Source organism: Gossypium raimondii, chromosome 2 (assembly GCF_025698545.1).
Source record: "Gossypium raimondii isolate GPD5lz chromosome 2, ASM2569854v1, whole genome shotgun sequence".
Classification (NCBI taxonomy): Eukaryota; Viridiplantae; Streptophyta; class Magnoliopsida; order Malvales; family Malvaceae; genus Gossypium; species Gossypium raimondii.
The window spans coordinates 46,563,848-46,583,952 of NC_068566.1; the positions used below are offsets into that span (position 1 = coordinate 46,563,848).

Here is a 20,105-nt window from a genome sequence, read left to right on the forward strand (position 1 = left end):
TCAATAGTTTATAAAAGTGGGTTTATTTTAGTAACATATTATCTAATTCAATGACGGTAAATAAAATTATATATTTTCAGTGCATCAAATATAAATATTTATTAGAAATTCTATCACATGCGTATGCGTGTGAAAACAATATATTTATGTTTAAAAATAGCATAAAATAAATAATAAAATGTATGGTTTGAAACTAATTAATAAACACATAAAATGTGTACAATGTTAAAATGAAAAAAATTGAACACATAAATATACCAGATTAAGGATACTAAATGACTACAATTGTTTATCATAGTGTTGTCATCAATCTTGAACTAGCATCGAGTTTACTTGTGACACCAACTCAATCAACAACATTATTAATATTACATTTTATCACACTCACGATATGAATGGAAGAAAATATTTTATATTAAAACATATTTATAACAATATTTCAAATAAATAATTATTGGTGGAGTGAAAATGATTTTATATAAATTTATTAGTCTTGTGTTTAATTCTTAAATAATATTTTTATTATTTTATTTGAGTATTATATACTTGTAACATATTTTATATATAATAACAGCCAAAAAAAAATTAACCACGTTTTATCAAACTTTTGAGAAAATAAAATTGATTTGTAATTTTATCTTAAAATAGCTATCAAGGACTACCAAAACTATATGGTAGACAGCAAATAACAAATCAAATCACTTAAAATTAACGTAATTCCGAATCATTTTCTTTCTCATTCATATGCATCCAACTTGATGCAAAGTATCACCAATCACTTTGGGTTAGGATCTACTAATAAAGTATAAAAATAAATTAAAATAGAACCGTGGTCAATGAGGTCTTAACTTGTTGATTAAAGTTTTAAATTATTGTATATTCAATTTCGTGTTTCATCCTATGTAATTATAATATATGAATTTCTAATTTTACTGTATATTTTATTCGATTTTTCTCTATTTAATTTAATTCTTTTTAAATTTCATGGTGAAATTTATTGTATATTGTATTCTTTGTCGAGTTTGCTATTTTGATCTACAACGTGGAGGATGATGTTGGATTATTCCCACCTCAGAAAATTCATAGGTAATGGTTGGACGTGGGTTTGAGGAGGAGGAAAAAGCTTTAGTCAAAATCAATTTTTGCTGAGACTACACCTCATTTGATCACTTTCAACCACTCATGATCAATCAATATTACATCATTTCCTTCATAAAACTTGAACTCCTCGAATGGGGGAAGTTTTTCCAAATCTATTTTTTCATTCATAAAACTTCAACTTGAAATTGAATTTAAGTATATTTTTTAATTTGTTGCTTTAGTAATTTAAAGCTTTTTGGCATAATATCAAATTTAGTACTTAACATTTACATATTTTGTTAGTTTCGTTTTTTAACTAAACTTGATCCTCAAACCTTTTAAAAGAGTCAAATTTAACCATTAAATTTTTAGAAAAAGTTAAATTAATTTTTAATAGAAATGCTGAGTAAATGATTAAATTTTTAAACATGAAAATCATCATCGCAATTCATGTGTACTTCATATTTTTATTTTTAAATTATTTGTTGATATGATATATAAGACAAGTAGTGACATATAGCATAGGTTGTTACACCAATATTATTAAAAAATTAATATTTTACTCAATATTTCCGTTAAAGAAAAGTGATTAGACTCGTTTCAAAAAGTTAATGATCAATTTTAACTAAAAAAAAGGATAAAATTGAAAAAATTTTAAACATTGGCCATTAAAGTTATTATCATGCATTTTTTTTTTATCATTTATGTTAGATTTTACAGTTTGATATTTAGTCTCATAATTGTCGGTTCCAAATCGAACTATCAGCAACCTAATTTGCTTGTCACCAAAAACACAATCAGCAACTATCAGCCATGTATTTTAGCTTTTATGTTTTTCAACAACGGTTCTTGACCCCTGATCTTTCTCATGTCTTACTTTTACATCCTTGACCTAATAATTTTGAATTTTTTAATAGCTAATCTGCTCTGATATTTCAAAGTTCCTGCGGTGATTTAGCCGCGACTCTGTAAGTATCACTTTCAACTCAGAAATCGCAGCATGCTTTCGGACTTCAAATTAATGTTCCCTCGCATCTTTTTCTAAAGAGGTTCTCTTAAACCTAGGATTAATAAAGAAAGACCATTTCTTACTTTATAGACAAATTTAATCACTCTCTTTTACCTTTTTGTAAAGCTGATAATGTTATAATTACAATGATACGCTTTATATTGATTGTTTTATCAGCATCTTTTCTTGCTTATTTGCATTTCTACTTTTTAGCCAGCATATATCTTTATTCTCCCTTGAAATCAGGCTTTTTTTAATTTTTTTGTTCTTCCTCATTTGTGGGAACCCACAAAGCTTAATTTTGTCTATAAATCAACCCATTGTTCCCCCACTGTAAACCCATAACTTTTTCCTCTTGAACTGTTCAGCAATGGAAGCCTCATCTTCACACCATGGACTAGCAATCCTCTTCATCGTCCTCACTTCACAAATAGCTTTAACCTTAGCTTATCCACCATTTCTCAACGATAGAAACGTTGAATACATCAAATCTTCATGCAGCACCACAACATATCCCAAATTATGTTACCGGTCCCTCTCAGTCTATGCGAGCAGCATCAACACCAGCCCCAAATTGTTAGTCCACACTGCACTCAATGTAACTCTTAGAGCCAGCAAAGCGACTTCGAGGTTGATGGTAAAGATCTCGAGATTCCACGGTTTGGAACCAAGGGTAGCAGCCGCCATGGCTGATTGTATCGAGGTGATCGGGGACTCGGTGGATGAGCTGCAACAGTCGTTAGGGGAACTCGGTCACATTAGTCGCTCGAACATTTCACTAACGATGAGCGATGTTCAAACATGGGTTAGTGCGGCACTGACAGATGAGGATACTTGTATGGATGGATTTGCTGGGAACAACATGAATGGATATGCAAAGACAATGGCGAGGAAACGTATCATTAAAGTTGCACATTTGACAAGCAATGCCTTGGCTCTCATTAATAATTATGCCTCAACTCAAGGTTACTATTTACCTTAATTTCTCATGAAAACTTCAAAGAGAAAAAAGGTCAATATGTATATAGGTATATCTTAGGTTCGAATTCGGGATTGGTGTCAACCAAAGATTAGATATCAACTGTGACTCGGTCGACTAGGCTGCTTTTATGTTTATTTTGCTTTGGGTGTTGTATGCTTATCATCAAACAAACAGGGCAATTAGAAAAATGTTGTCCCAAACTAAGATGGTAGGAGATTGCAGATTGTGTTGTGAACTGTATTTGTTTCTTAATTTCTGCACTATATTGTACCAAAGGAATATGAAATTTAAGTGTGTGAAATTTAGTCGGTATCATTCATTAACTGGCAGGTACAAATCCAGAAGTAGTGAGTAGGTCCTTGTCTCCTTTGGATAAAGTGAGTTTATTGCAATTTTAGACCCTCATATTATTTTGTAGTACTAGTTAATCCTTTTAGTACGAAAATTTCAAGTTTAGCCCCCAACAATTGATACCCCCAACCAAAAGTTCCTCGCTTTGTCCTTGTTAACCTGATCCCAACTCATTTGTAAAATTGTCAAAGTAACAGATATTATTTTGAGGGTATCAATTTTTTTATATTTTAATATTAAAAAAAAAAGACTCATACACATCACGAAAATTATAAAATTTGAATCGAAAATCATAATTTTCATCATCTCAAGTTACCGATTAAACTAAAACCATATTTTATTTTTACATCAACTTTTTGTAAATTTATTATATAAACTTTTCAGTCAACTTGTGAGTGTATCATAATTACACGTAATTTAATTATATTTAGAAAAATGCATTTAATGCACAACCAACTACAATACATTAATGATTTGGTTTAAATCACTTTTCCCACAAAACTGTCAATTATGGTTGAAATGAAATTATACATAACAATTTAAACCAATCAAAATTAAGTGCATGTATATATTCGATTTAATATAAAATAAATTGATAATTTTATTTATTTAAATGTGAAAATTAAATCAAAATTAAGTTTAAGTGTATATTTGATCTACAATTAAATTTATATATATAATTATTCAAAATTGAAATTAATATATTAAATTAAACGTTGAATCAACATTAATATAAAATATTATATCGAATTTCACGTTAGTTTAGTATATATCCTTAAAATTATTTCATAAGTTAATAGTAATACTTTTTTTTTTGAAAAAATTCGACTGGAATATATTGAAATTTGTAAAAAGTAATGTTCATTGGGCTAACTCAATTTGCCCTAAGAAAACAAAATAACAATAGGAAGCAGGCCATCATCTGTTTAGCCTACCCAAAACAAAACAAAAAGGGAAAATAAATGAAATATTAAATTGCTTCCAGCCGAACAGTCAGTTGGTCATCATAAATGGTTCTAACTTTTCCTCTGCCCAAGACCACTGAAACGTAAAAGCATATCTTCTCAAATCTTTTCCCTGTCAATTTGCTTTTCAGAACGGTGCTATTTCCAACCATTTCAAGCGTCGCCCCATATTACTGAAAGCTGAGGTCTTCCCATTTTCTTTTACTCTGAAGAACCCAGATGATTTGGCTCCGATTCTCCTCTAGATGATCTTAAGGTCTCTCCCTCCAGGTATTGTTCCTCTCCCTTCTTGAGTGTTTCTTGTGCTAGATGGTGGGCTTCTGTGTTTTCTGACCTTGGGATAAAATAGAATCTGATTTCTTGATAGTGATCCTTTAAGCTTTGAATATCACTGATTATTGCCCCTATTCTGATCTGTCTCGACTTGTATTTTGGCATTTTGTAATAATTGTTCTTGAGTCTCCAATTATATCTAAAGTATGATAGCCCAACTGAATCCCTAACCTTGTTGCTTGAAAACCTGCAAATGCTTCTACCGCGAATGTAGATGCAATATTTTCATGAAGGGTCGACCTTGCTGCAACGATCTTACCCTCTTCATTTCTAACGACTAGGCCTGACGCAGATCTAGAGTTCTGTAAGTCGAAAGCCGCATAAAAAAAGATGGCCTTTTTCGTCCTTTGTAAACTTTGTCTAGGCCTCACGCTAGTTTCCACGTTGAGTTTCCTATCTCTACTCCCTTCCAGTTCCAGAATATAGCTTTTTATTTGTTTGGAGATATCCCAGCTAGTGCTTGATCTGTTTTCATATAATAACTTATTTCTGTTTGTCCAGATTAACCAGAGCCCGCAACAGAAACCCTTGCACTGTTCGTTTGTCCCTTGACTGAAAACCAAGGTAAGCCAACTCCAAATATCCAAATGATTATTGTTGAGTATCCATGAAAAATTTAAGTGACTCCATATTTCCTTTGCTGTAAGGCACAGATGGAAAACATGGAGACTATCTTCTCCTTCCTGACCACATCTCGAACATCGATCCTCAGCAATCATTTTTCGCAGCTTCAGATTGGAGAAAGTGGGAATGTAATTCAACATTATTTTCCATACTGTAATCTTGATTTTTGAGGGCATATGTAAATTCCATAGTTTTCTATAGAAATTTTTAGTATCGGTCTGTAAATAAACACTAGGATCAATTGTAGCTTTCTGTAATAGTTTATAGGCACTCCTTACTGAAAAGTCACCAGTTGCCTCCCATCTCCATACTTGGATGTCTTCATGGATTGACTTTGAAAGTGGAATCTGTAGTATTTTCCTAGCGATATCCGAGCTAAAGGTAAGGACAATCAAGTCTTTGTTCTATGTTCTGATTTCCTCATTGATTAAGTCAGACACTACTCTAATATTTTCAATGTTGCTATTATTTTGTAATCTGTCTGCAGTCATTCTCGGCACCCATAGATCATTCCATACTGAAATGTGGTCTCCTTTACCAACCCTCCAGCATAATCCATCTGTTAGGAGTTTTTTTGTTGACCAAATACTCCTCCAGGTAAGTGAAGGTAAGTTACTCAAAGGAGCATTTAAGAAGTTTGTTGTTGGAAAATATTTCGCTTTTAAAACTCAGGCTAGTAAAGAACTCGAATAATTAAAAAGACGCCAACCCTATTTTGCCAGCAAAGCTATGTTGAATTTATCAAGACTTCTAAAACCTAACCCACCCAATTCTTTTTCAATGCAAATATCCTTCCAAGCACACCAATGGATCCCTTTTTTCCCCTTATTTTTTTGCCACCAAAATTTTGCAATAATACCCTCTAATTCCTTGCAAAAAGATTTAGGGAGTAAAAAACACATCATTAAGTAGGTTGGTATAGATTGTAAAACAGCTTTGATGAAAACCTCTTTACATCTTTGTGAGAGATATCTGATACTCCAATTGTCAATTCGTTGCTTGAATCTATCCTTCAGCATCTGGAACGCTGCCTTCTTCCTTCTACCCACCAGACTAGGTAGCCCTAAATATCTTTCCATATCATTTGAACTTCGTACCCCAAGAACTCGAGTAATTATTCTTCTTTCTCCTTCCTGAGTATTGCTGTTGAAAAAAATTGTGGATTTTGAAAAGTTAACTTTCTGACCCGAGCAAATTTCATATTCACGGAGGACTTGTTTTAAAAAAATTGAACCCCTCTCAGTAGCTTCCCCAAACAGTATACAATCATCCGCAAAAAGTAAATGTGAAACATGCGGCCCGCTTCTGCTTACTTTGACACCTCTTACTTTGTTCTCCTACATACCTAATTTCATAATGCTAGAAAGACCTTCTCCACAGAACAAGAATAAGAACGGACTCAACGGGTCCCCTTGTCGTAATCCTCTTGAAGGATAAAAGGAGTCTCCATTATGTCCATTAAGTACCACTGAATATGAAACTGTATTAACGCATCTTAATAATTGGGTCACCCACTCTGAATCAAAACCCATTTTCTTCATTATTTTCTCCACAAAATTCCATTCCACCCTATCATATGCCTTGCTCATATCCAACTTGACCGCCATAAAACCCTTCTTCTCTGACCTCTTCTGTTTCAACGTATGGATTAATTCATAAGCCAGCAACACGTTATCCGAAATCAATCTCCCAGGCACGAAAGCGCTTTGTGCAGGATCAATACACTTGTCTAACACTTTCCGAATACGATTCGTTAAGACTTTAGCCATTAATTTGTAGATTACATTACACAAACTAATAGGCCTAAAGTGCGATATATCCATTGGATTTGAAATTTTCAGAATTAAAACAATATTTGTTCTATTGACTGGGCCTATCTCCATCATTTCATTCAGTTGATCGAGACAAAAAGAAGTGACCTCATCTCTGATAATTGCCCAACACTTCTGATAGAATAACGCTGGAAATTCATCTTCCCCTGGTGCCTTAGTGGGCCCTAATTCTGCCAAAGCTTGCTGAATCTCCTCCTTTGTATATCTCTCTTTTAGCATTAAATTATCTTCGTTTGAAATACATCGATGAACTCCAGATAAAATATGCTCATAATTTCCAAATCTACTAGCGGAAAATAACTGTTTGAAATATAATCTAGCAATCATTTCCATTTCCTTTAATTCTTCTGTCTCCCTCCCATCATCATTCTTCATTTTACGAATCAAGTTCCTCTGTCGTTTCTGTGTAGCTTGTTTATGGAAAAAAACTGTATTTTTATCTTCAAATTTCAACCAGTTAACCCTCGCTCTTTGTTCCCAATAGCACTCATCCTTTTCGATCTCGAAGTTAAGTTGGATCTTTGTATCAATCAGGTCAGCTAAATTTTCTTCATCTCTTTCCTCTGCTAGTAGTGAAGCCAATTTTGATGATAACAACTTCTTCATTTCTTTTTTAGAAAACTGAATTTGACTAGCCCATCGCTCCAACCCCCTTTTCATACTGTCCAACTTGCTTAAAAACTTTCCTTTAGAAAGCTCCTATATATCTTTAACCGTATTTAAGAACGAGTCATCCAATACCCACCATGCTTCAAATTTGAAACATTTTTGTATTCTCTCTTTGCATTCCTTCTTTGTGTTAACCAGTAATGGGCAATGGTCAGAAAACGTATGTGGAAGATGTTGAAGCTAAAAATCAGGAAATAAATGCAACCAATCTTTAGTCGCCACTCCTCTATCTAACCTCTCTTGAATATTATTTTCAGGTAAGTTCCCCCTTTTCCACGTAAACCAGTTTCTAATAAACCCCATATCAAATAAATTACATTCCTCTAGAGTCTTACGAAAACCTTCCATTCGTCCTTCCTCTCGCACTAAACCGCTTTTTTTTCCAAACTACACATAATTTCATTAAAGTCTCCACAAACCATCCATGGTAACTCCCTACCCATACCTAAGTGTCGTAATAGGTTCCATGCCTCAGCTCTATCCTGTGAATATGGAGTCCCATAAAAACCTGCAAACCTCTATTTATATCCTTTATCCTTTTCATCAATGATCACATCAACATGTCGTTTTGAAAAACTCTGAAGCTGAATATTTTTATACTCACGCCAAGCCAGACATAGCCCACCTCTAGAACCATCTGAACTCACATCAATACCGTTTAAAAACCTACAACTCCTTCGAACTCTTTCCATTTGATTACTACTTATTTTTGTCTCCATGAAGAAGACTACTTGGGGATTATATAACTTCAGCATATACCGAAGTCTCCAAATTCTCCGTGGACTCCCCAGTCCACAGATATTCTAGCTTAAAATTTTCATTGCGCTCGGTCGGCTTGCCACTTGACAGCTGCCGATGATTGATGACTAACTTCTATTGTCATTCTACTCCTTACCGTCAAAATGTTTGTCTCCTCTTTGGTCAGAGCCGCCTCCATCTCCATTCTGTTTCTCTTCTTGCCCTCCTCTCCAATAAGCACTTCATCTTCAAGATAATGTTCCATTGAGTTATTCATCAGAATCCCACTCCAATTCTCATTTACTTCTCGTGTTTGAGATCTACTTCCTACAAGATTTATCCCTAATATTGGATCTATATTTTCATTATTATCCCTATTTTCCGCTAGATCTCTTGAGTTATTCCTTACAAATTACCTTTTCCCATTGTTTTCACGCCCCTGTTCCTTTCCTTCTTCTCGCAACCATCCACTTGTCATCATTTGGGCTCATTGAGACTGTGCCCTAAGTGATAAGTCTCATCCCATCTCTTTAGTTTCCACTCCTCCCATCATCCTTACTTCACAAAAGGAATCACTATGGCCCAGACGGCCATAATAAAAGCAAAAAAGTGATAGCCTTTCATATTTAAACCAAACATATGAACATTTTCCATAACACATTATCTATTTTTTCCTTTTCAAAGGACGCCTTATATCAATTTTGACTCTTATTCTCATGAAATTTCTACTTTCTTTTCCCAGACTTGAGCCATCATACTCCATGAACTCTCCTATGAAATTTCCCATTTGAATTGCCAGATTTTTCGAGACAAAACCGATTGGAACATTATATAGTTGAACCCACAAAGGTGAGTAAATTAATGATACCTTCAAAGGATCCTCCCCCCTTTGCAACTTATGAAGAACCGATAAGTGATTGTTAAAAGTCCAAGGTGAACCTTTAATAACCCTTTCAAGATCCATTATATGAAAAAATTGAAAAAATACCTTTTTTCCCCCAGATCTCTAATTTGAACTCCTTTTACGGGGTGCCACAAATTTGCCATTGTACTCCTCATTGCTGGAAAATGAACAATACTTGCTATTAAAAAGCATCCCACCAATTGCAAAACTTCTGTTTCTCTATCTGTGTCCGCTTCAGTTTGTACTTGTAGAATTTCATCTTCCTCCTCCTCCAGAGATAGCCCTGCAAATTCCGTCTCCATACTAACTCGTTCCTTTAATTACTGGACTAAAGAGATCTGAATATCAAGTTGCCGTCACATCAATAGACGGAAAGCAAAAACAAGACAAAAACCATAAAAACAAGAAAAAACCCTAAAAACTACAATAGAGTGAAGACAGAGGCATGCTAATTTAGCAGACTTATATCTGTATAAGGCTTATTATAATTATAACCATGAATTTTTTTAAGTTAACAGTAATACTTACATAGTAATAAATTATCGATAATTTATTGAAATCTGAGTGATAAGGTACTTATTGATAATTTAATCTAAACAGTAATGAAGTTGACAAGGTTTTTTAATATCGCCATTTGCCATGCTAGAATCATTAACATAAGTTTCTAAAATATTAAGAAAAATTATTATGTCTAAATAAGGATTATAGTTATGATTTGATCTTCGGCAGGTTATGGATAGGATTCGGTCTTGATGGTACTTCGATCTTAAAAGAACAAGTGTAAATAGGAATCGTTTCTCTTGGAGAATTATGGATAGGATCCAGTCCTGACGGCACGTCTAACTTGCGAGAACAAATGTGCATAGGAATCCTTTCTCTCGAAGGATTACGAATGGGATTCACTCTTGATGGCACTTCTATCTTATAAGAACAAGTGTGAATAGGAACTATTTTTTTTCAACGGATTATGGATAATATCCGGTCCTTACGACACTTCTATCTTGTGAGAATGAGTGTGAATAGGAACCGTTTCTTTCGGCAGATTATATGTAACATCCGATCCCAACGACACTTCTATCTTGCGAGAACGAGCACGAATAGGAATCGTTTCTCTTGAAAGATTATGGATAGGATCAGATCCTGATGGCACTTCTATCTTACAAGAATGAGTATAAATAAGAACCATTTCTTTCGACAGATAGAAGTCAATCCTGCTTCGGGCTAACATTGATAAAAACACAAATAGCAGCATCGATTCCATTCGTATAGCCATTGAGGTTTTTTAAAGAAATGATTTGTTGATGATTGTAATTTGTGAGAACCATAGTGTAATACCATGTATTTATACTATGCAAAATCCAAGAAAATGGAAAATCTTGGCTTTTAATTTACCATAAAAAATGCATAATCAAATATGATTTGCATGATTAAATGATAATTAGTTTCTATAGTAATGTATTAACATAAATAAAGAAATAATCAGTTTTTAAGTAGTTAGATTGTTGACAATTGTGACACTTACCTTCTGATACATCAATAATATTTTATTTGAATATTTAATTACAAACTATTATTTAAAATATTCATAAAAAAGTCAAACTTTATTAAAAGATATGAACATGGAAAATTCATAATAATAATAAAAAATCTCTCATAAAATAATTTGGAAAACAATAAAGCGTAAAATTTATTTCCATAAATACCAATTTATAATTTTGTGTTATATTATTTTTTTGCAGATCCAATATATTATAAATTTACAAATAATTATTTTCACATTAATAATTTATTTTATTGGACGTTGAATGCATGCCATAATTTTTTTCTCATGTAATATTTGATATTCTATTCACTTAAATTATTTATATTAATTTTTAATAATTTAAAAATATCTAATTATTTGTTTTATGTAAAAAATTAAACCAATAAATATAGATTGATAAATATGATACTCTACGATGGAGCAAATATATGACATGAGCAAAAGCAGACGAGGGTACAGCTACGATGGACCGGATGGAGCTAGAGCAAGAAAGAGGTGTTACCATAACAGGGGCCGCTTCTACGACCTTTTAGAAGAATCATCGGATAAATATCATCGATACCCACGGCCATGTCGACTTCACACTCGAAGTAGAGCGAGCACTAAGTGTTTTGGATGGTGCTATATGCTTGTTTGACAGTGTTGCTGGTTGGAATAAGATGGATCGTCTAGGGGTGAACTTTTTTAGGACTACGGACATGATAGTGACGAATTTGCTTTGACGTGCTCGTCGGCTTCCCCGTTGTCGATATACGAGCTGTGCTAGTAGACGGTTCTTACCACGAGGTCGATTCAAGCTTCTTAACGTTTCAGTTAGCAGCCAGGGGAGCCTATAGAGAAGGGATTAAAAAGGCAAGGCTTAGGATTAACACATTTGGCAGAGATGTTTGCGAGTTCGGTGTCGGATAAATGCAGGTGGTGGATTCGATCGTGCTGTTGGTAGAGATGTTCCAGTATGTCGGCACTCTCCGAGGAAGGACGAAAGGTCGAGCATCCTACACCATGCAATTGTCCAAGTTCCGATGCTGTCTTTCAACATATCCAAAACGAGCTTGCTTCGAAAGACAAGAAGTTGCTACTTGATTTTTGTTCATAGCTTAAAAGTAATATGAGCGAGGTTTAATGGCTAAGGCTTACCATTTACAATTTATTTGGTTAAAGTTTGAGATTTATATTTCGAATCTTACCTTAATAAATCATTGATACAATACATGAGCTCGATTTAAATTTAATTTAACTATAGACAACTCTAGACAAACTATAGACTAAATATAAAAATCGTAGCTCCCTCTGTCATAATATAACCATATTTGTACTCATTTAAATATCGAATTGCATCTCAAAACATAAACTTTAATGTTCTTACCTCATTTTATTCCGTAATATCTCAACACAATTAAATCCATATTAGAAAAATTATAAAATAATGAAAATAAAATTTGATGTATAAACACGTTTATTATGCTTTGACATACAACAAAATCTTAAAACACTCGATTCATAATTATAAAATAGCTTATCATATAAGTTACAACATAAAGATACTTCTAAGTAAGCTGTTAACTATTTTCATAAGTTACGCTATTACATAAAATACCTTTCGACATATTATTTATAAAAATATATATTATTTTATATTATTTATTTTAATTTTTCTAAATAACATGGAAATAAATAGAATTGTAACTCAATATACCAAGAAAACACAAGGCCATCAACTCAAATTTGCTTCAAACAAAAACTAATTTGCATTTATTGTAAATAAAATAATTACATTAACATATTATATATAGTTGTTGAAATTGGATAAAATTAACTTATATAGTTGTTGAAATCGGATTAATCGATCGAAAATCAGTTGAACTAGTAGTAAAAAAAACTAATTGAATTAAATTTTTTATTTTCGGCCCAAGCCGAAAGAAAAAGCCCAAGCCTATTTCCTATACCAATAGGCTCAAATCCAAAAAATAAAAAGCCCAACCCAAATATGTAAAAAAAAAAAAAAAAACTAGAGAGGAGCAAACGACCTTTTAAAGTCTTTGCTGTATTTGTTGCTTTCGCGTGGCTTCCACACGACCAATTGCTTGCTCGCTCGCTGGGTGCGCTCATCCTTTGCCTTTGCTATTTTCCATTTTTTTAAAAAGCTGTTTATCACTCTCGGTACGTTACCCTTTTACCTTCTTTAACGTCTTGTTCGTAGGATCATATTATGAAAGCGTGTAGTTTTGATTTTGATAATGCATTCAACATGCTCGATGAAATACCTCTGTGAATTATTAGCTTTCAATGAATTTACTCTGTATATGATGATCGTCCATGAGCTAAAATTTATTAGCTGGAGTGTGTTTAAAATTCAGAAACCCCATTTTTCCTATTGGTTCCTTTTCCATCTCATGTATTAGTAGATGCTGATAAGTGTCTTTATTAGAACCTTCTCAAAGTTGGTATGCCAATGGCTTTTATCAGTGTTGGTATACCGAGATCTTGTTTCTCTGTTTGTTGTTGGGTTTGCTTTATCTGTTGAAAATATCCATTGACAGTGTAGTAATTGCATTGCAGGAGGAGTCACATTGGGGCTTGATGAAGGCTGCATCTAGTAGCTTAAGGGCAGCTTTCTCCCACTGTGTACTGCAAGTGCGCAGCTATGATTATCATCACTACCTATGCCTCCTTGAGCTTCCTGCTAATATGCGAAAGGCTGCATTTGCACTCCGTGCTTTCAATGTCGAAACTGCTAGAGCTATGGATGTTGCTTCTGATCCCAAGATTGGTCTCATGCGCCTTCTTTGGTGGCAAGAAGCCATTGACAAAATTTATGCTAATAAACTGATCGAGCACCCGACAGCACAGGCACTCTCATCAGTTATATCCGAAAGTAAAATCAGCAAGGCTTGGTTAAAACGGGTAGTTAATGCTCGGATCAATGATGCAAATAGAGACGTTATTGACCTACCGGAGAGTATCGAGGAGTTAGAGAAATATGCAGAAGATACTGCATCAACTCTTCTATACATGACTCTTCAAGCTGGTGGTATCAAGTCTACTGCAGTTGACCATGCAGCATCGCATGTCGGTAAGGCAAGTGGCCTCCTTTTGCTACTTAAGTCGCTGCCATACCATGCTAGCCGCAACCGTCACTTTTCTTACATACCAGCTAAAGTGGCAGCCGAGCATGGGCTGCTAGTTAAGGAAGGAGGTCGCTCAGAGATCCGCTTGGACTCTCGGGAGGGCTTATGTGATGCTGTTTGTGAAATGGCATCAGTAGCCAATGCCCATTTGGTGAAAGCCCGTGAATTAGCCAACTCTGTGCCGGTTGAAGCACGAAAAGTACTTCTACCGGCTGTGCCTGCCCAAGTTCTCTTGGATTCCCTCAGCAAAGTGCAGTTTGATGTATTTGATTCAAGGTTAGCAAGAGGGGTTCTAGGCAAACCTCCATTGTGGTTCCAACTGAAACTAAAGTGGTATTCATGGCGAGGGATATACTAAATAACATATCGTTACAATTTCTGCTGACCGGAAAATTTTTTGCAGTCGGCTAAACGAACCTGAAACAAGAGCTTTGTTGTATTTGCTCTTTCATAATAAGGGGATTGAGTGTCCTCATGAAACGTTTTTTATTAACCATTGAACTATGATCATTGTGGCCAACAGCTTTGTGATCCTTTCTAATTTATTATGGCTTTATTTTGATACAATCAACAATTTTCTGTCCAGGCAACCTGGTTTGCCTCTGGTTGATGACATTTCAACAAATCAAAATATGGTTTTGGTCCTTCTGAAATGTTTATGTTTGGGATTTAGTCCGTATGTTTGACATAATTTGAACCTATATTTTTATAATATCATCATTATTGAATTATGAATTCTGAATTATTATTGAATCGAATTGGATAAGACTAATAGGGCCTAACCGGTTAGGCACTAAGAGGCAAGCTCTCACAGCCGAAATTTTGGGTGGATGTGCATATTGATGGGCCAATTCATTGTTAATCTCAAAAAAGAACATTTTGCTTGTGAGAATATCCAAAAACAAAAAAGAAGACAGATGGGGTTAGGTGTATGAATTTATGAAGACCCAAATTGCAAAAAGAAAAAGCTTCTTTTATTTTCACTTGGGCCAAGTTGGGGAAATCTACTTTGGGGCCTGAATTTTAAGGTTAATGCTATAGCCACGTTTTTCCCCTTCGGCCTCTATTGGACATTGGTCCCCCAAATTTTCATTATCTTTGAGCATTAATTTTGATTGTATTATTTTTCTTTACACGGTCTTCGGACAACTTGCAAATTCCTTGCTTTCAACATATATTGTGAGATATTGGACCCAAAATATAAGTTCAACACTCATCAAAAGGGGACCTAGGGTTGCTGTAATATATTCATTTTACCAAAATTTGGTCCCTCTATTATAAATATGGTTAAGGTGTTTGAAAATTCTTCAAATATGATTAGTGGATAACACTAGGATTCTTCAAATGATGTTCTTTATTGACTGCATACTTCCTTATATTAACTTTCTTTTTGCTAAGGTATTCCTTATATTAACTACAAAACTTACTGTGTGAAATCCATTAAAAGTTGCACAAAAATAGTTACAAAGATGCAGTCAAAAGATGCTAACTAAAATAGGTTAGACAACTAATAATATTTTCTAAGGTTAAACAACGCTTTCATATAAAGAGTTAAAGTCCAGTTTTAGTAAGTAAATTTTAATCATAAAAGGATTGAGATAAATTTTCATAAAATCAACCCGCATTTTCTTGTGATTACATATCTTACTATAAATAATTTCGAGTTTAAATTAAGTTTCAATAGAAATGCATTAGAGTCCAAATGTAAAATAGCCATAAAAGGATCAATATTGATAACTAAAATATCTCTCATATCCTTATCATAATAGCTTGGTTATATATGGGTGCATAAGGATTATACATATCCTAAATTTGATCTCATACCACACTATGAAAAGATAATCCCAATGAATCAAATTTAAACCATACACTAGTTTCCTTATTGCCAATAATATCCCATATTAATTTACTTTTTAAAAATTTCCATAAAATCATTTAAATATTTCCAACCGAAATAAACAGACAAGTCTGTCACCTCAATTACTCAATTACCAAGTAAGTTGCAACTGATGGTACAACTTGTTATTCCAACATCTAGTATATGTCAATTATTATACCTGATCTCGATCTTGTAATCAACAAATTCTTTCAATATATGCATTCTTTTCAAAAATGTCACCACAAAGTTAATAAGAGAGCTCTTTGATATCTGAACAACACTTTCACTTATGGTCTTCACATCTCCGAACAACTTACTCGTCAATTTTATTTTTGACTGGGTCAGCGATCTCAATGATCGTACCTCTACCACTGGTGACTGGTTACACTAATTTTGTGGTTTATATTGGGAGCAGGTGTATAACCAGAGGGAGTGGCTTTGCCCCCTTAGCTAAAAGGTATAATATCCCTTCTAGTCCCTTTTAGTTATAAGGTATACAATTTAAGCTTTTTTGGAACAAAATTTTAACTTTGGCCCCTCAAACTTCTAAAAATTATATTCCCCAGTAATGAATTGCTAGCTTCACCCTTGCTTGGGGGTACTCTCATCTCTTGTTCTTCCAAAAAACAAAGATTCGCCTCTCGATCCTCTACAAAAGTCAGGCATAAGGCTGTTGCTGAAACCAGTTGGATCTATTGTAGGAACTTCACTACAAGCTAGCTACTATTCCATGGATACTTTGTGATAATGTTGGGATTGCTCATCTTTGTGAAAACCTGGTATCGGATGCAGCACATTGCCATAGATTTTTTTTGTCCGCGAGCAAGTTCAAGCCAATCGGGTCACTGTTGCCTATCTTCATGCCATTGAGCAAGTGACGGATGTTCTCACCAACTGCTTCTAGCTTTTACTTTTGCTTGACTCTGTGTCTAGTTGGGGATCATTCCAATTAACCCAACTTGAGGGGTGCATGACTTTGTCAAACTTATCTAGTTTAAATGTTTTCCATCTTCTCAAGATATTCTATTAGTGACTAATTTGTTGTTATCTTCCGTTAAGTTTCTACTTCAAATCTTCTTGTTGAGACTTCTATGGCTTTTGATTGAGTATTGCTTTATATATACTCAACTCTCATATCAATAAATGTGTGTTCATCATTTTATCTCGTTATAATTTTCTTTTGGTATTGTTTGATAGAGTGAAAAGAAAATTTGAAAGATGAAAATTTGAAAGGACAGAAAAATAAAAGGATGAAAAACTTTTTTTTCATAAATGTACTTGATAAGAAATATAGAAAATTAAACGAAAAAATATTTTTTTTTTTACCAATTGCGTGGTAAAATTGAAAAATGAAAAGAAAGAAAATGAAAGTTTAAAAAAATGCATAATTTTGAACTAACATACATTTTTCTCAATCTTCTCTCCTCTTATCAATCTAATTTAGAATGATTGGTTTTATGCAGTAGGATGGAAAATGATCATCTCTCTTTTTTTTTTCTCTCACTTTTCTTCCCTATTATGCACACTCAAGATTTATTTTCTTCCCACTTTCCCACTCCCTCCTCCTCACCTTCCACTTTTGAGTGGAAAATTGAAAAAATAAAATAAAATTTGAGTGCACTTGGTAGGGAAGAAAAGTGAGAAAAAAGAAGAAGGAAAGATGATCATTTTTTTCATTCTAATACATAAAAACCAATCATTCCAAATTGGAACGATAATAGGAGAAAAAATGTGAGAGAGGTATATGCTATAACAAAACAATGCATTTTTCAAAAGTTTCACTTTCTTTTCTCTCATTTTTTTTAACTCTACCAAGTAATAGATAAAAAGAAATTTACTTTTTCTTTCAATTTCATCATCTTTCCCACCAAGTATGCCAATGAAAAGAAAAAATATATATATATTTAATATTTCTACCTTTCGATTTTCTATCTCCATTTTTTCAATTTTCTTTTTTACTCCATCAAGTAAAGCATTAATTAGTGGCGGAGCCAATATGTTAATCTTTTGGGGAGCTAAAATTAGACATGCTACGTAACAATTCATTTAAACATATAAACAACCGATTCAAAAGAAGCAGCAATCCAATATAACAATCGATTTGAACATATAAACAATCAATTCAAAAGAAGCAGTATTCCAACATAACAATCGATTTAAACATATAAACAATCGATTCAAAAGAAACAATATTCCAACATAACAATCGATTCAAAAGAAGCAGCGTTCTAACATGACAATCAATTTAAACATATAAACAATCGATTCAAACGAAGCAATATTCTAGCATAACAATTGATTTAAACATAAAAATAATCGATTCAATCCAAAATCAACCAAATTTGATCATCCAAAAACAAGTATATATACACAGGGGGAAATTACAAAAATTTTAAACCTTGGGAGGCCTACTTATATTTTTGGGAGGAATATAGTATATTTTCAAAAGGCTAAATTGTAAAAATTTTAAACTTTGGTACTAGGCTCCGGTGTTGGCATTAATGATCAAATTTGTATTGAATAATAACACACAAAAGTAATGAAGAATGGTAAAATTTATTAGGATAAATAGCTACAACCATATTGGATAAAAATAGGATAAAAATCTCATTCGAAAAACAATTATTGGAGAAATAGGATAAAATCTCCTTAGAACTTAATTAGCAGCACTAAAATACATGATTAATTTTGGATTTGAGAAATAATGGAGATGGATTTCAAATTTAATTTGATTGACAAGGTTCCTTTCCTTTGTATTTTTGCAATGAAAAGAAAGCTAAGATATTGATTGAATTTTTTTAAAGTTATAGCTACAACCATATTTATAATTATAATTAATTTGTTTTGAATTAAATAATTAAAATTAATTATAATAAAATATGATTGAATTGATATTCAAAATATATTCAAATGGTGTTTATACATATTGAAACTTAAATCAAAATTTATTTACATAAAATAACTCAGAATGAAGTTGAAAAATTATTGATAATTAACATCGCCATCCATTAATTAAAATTTGTGTTGTTTTCGTGGGACTATTCCAACAACTGCGGTCCAATTTTCCCACTCTACATTCAAACCTAAGAATATGTCTCATTTATGTTGGGAGAGAAGAATTAAATTAAATTAAACTATTATTATTATTATTATTAAATAGATTAATTTAATTCCTATATTATTAAAAATAATTAAATAAATTTAAATTTAAATAATTTAATTACAGTTTAATTTCATACAAAAATATTTATTTATAAAATTATAAAAATTTTAAAAATATTAACTCGATTAAACAATAAAGATTAACTCTATTCTATTTTAACAAAAATAAGCTATTTTAAATAATATAAAATTAAATCAAATCATTTAATAATAAAAATTAATTTAATCGAATCTCATAATAAAAGCTACCTCTCAAATATATTCATAGAGTTCGAAAGTCTAACAAAGATCATCACTTTTATTCAAGGAAAATTGGAAATTTTAATTTGATTTCTTTTCTTTATCTTTCACTAAACCGTGACTTTTGTTTCCTCCTAGTTTTGACATAACATATTATTCCCTCCGGTGTTAATCATGAAGTACCCAAAGCAGTGTATTGACTAAATTTGGTAATTTATGTATTATTTTATTGTAAAAATCCTAAACATGAATAAATATATTAAATCTTCCGGGTTACAGTTAAAATAGCTTTAGATTAAAAAAGAAAAAAAAATATACATTTTGATGTCTAAATTTAGTTTTAAGGTTCAAATTGATACTTAAAGCTTTTCTTTTGGTCCAATTAGGTAAATGAACTTGGCTTCTTTGTCCAAATTAGCACTTATATTATGAAGCTAAGTTCATGAGATTAATTGGAGCAACAAAAGTTAGGTACCAAGTTGAACTTTGAAGCCAAGTTTATGTACTTAATTGGATAAAAAAAAATTCTTAGGTACCAATTTAAACCTGAAGCTAAATTCACGTGCCAAACTGTATATTGGGCAATTTACCAAAAAAAGCCTATTTTTTTTAAAATTATCGAAATGGGCCCGGTATTTTATTATTTACCGAAATGGGCATTTTCCG

The 20,105-nt window shown here is 32.7% G+C and overlaps 2 protein-coding genes across 2 annotated transcripts; both read left to right on the plus strand.

Moving 5' to 3' along the window:
- Positions 1-2,334: 2,334 nt before the first annotated feature.
- On the plus strand, positions 2,335-3,394 carry LOC105789224 (21 kDa protein). The gene has a single exon (XM_012616504.2). It carries the CDS (start codon positions 2,460-2,462, stop codon positions 3,069-3,071), a length of 612 nt encoding a protein of 203 aa, XP_012471958.1. The 5' UTR covers positions 2,335-2,459; the 3' UTR covers positions 3,072-3,394.
- A 9,663-nt stretch (positions 3,395-13,057) lies between these two features.
- On the plus strand, positions 13,058-14,811 carry LOC105789222 (uncharacterized). Its single transcript, XM_012616501.2, has 2 exons — positions 13,058-13,190; positions 13,590-14,811. Exon 2 carries the CDS (start codon positions 13,611-13,613, stop codon positions 14,514-14,516), a length of 906 nt encoding a protein of 301 aa, XP_012471955.1. The 5' UTR covers positions 13,058-13,190; positions 13,590-13,610; the 3' UTR covers positions 14,517-14,811.
- The last annotated feature ends 5,294 nt before the right edge of the window (positions 14,812-20,105 follow it).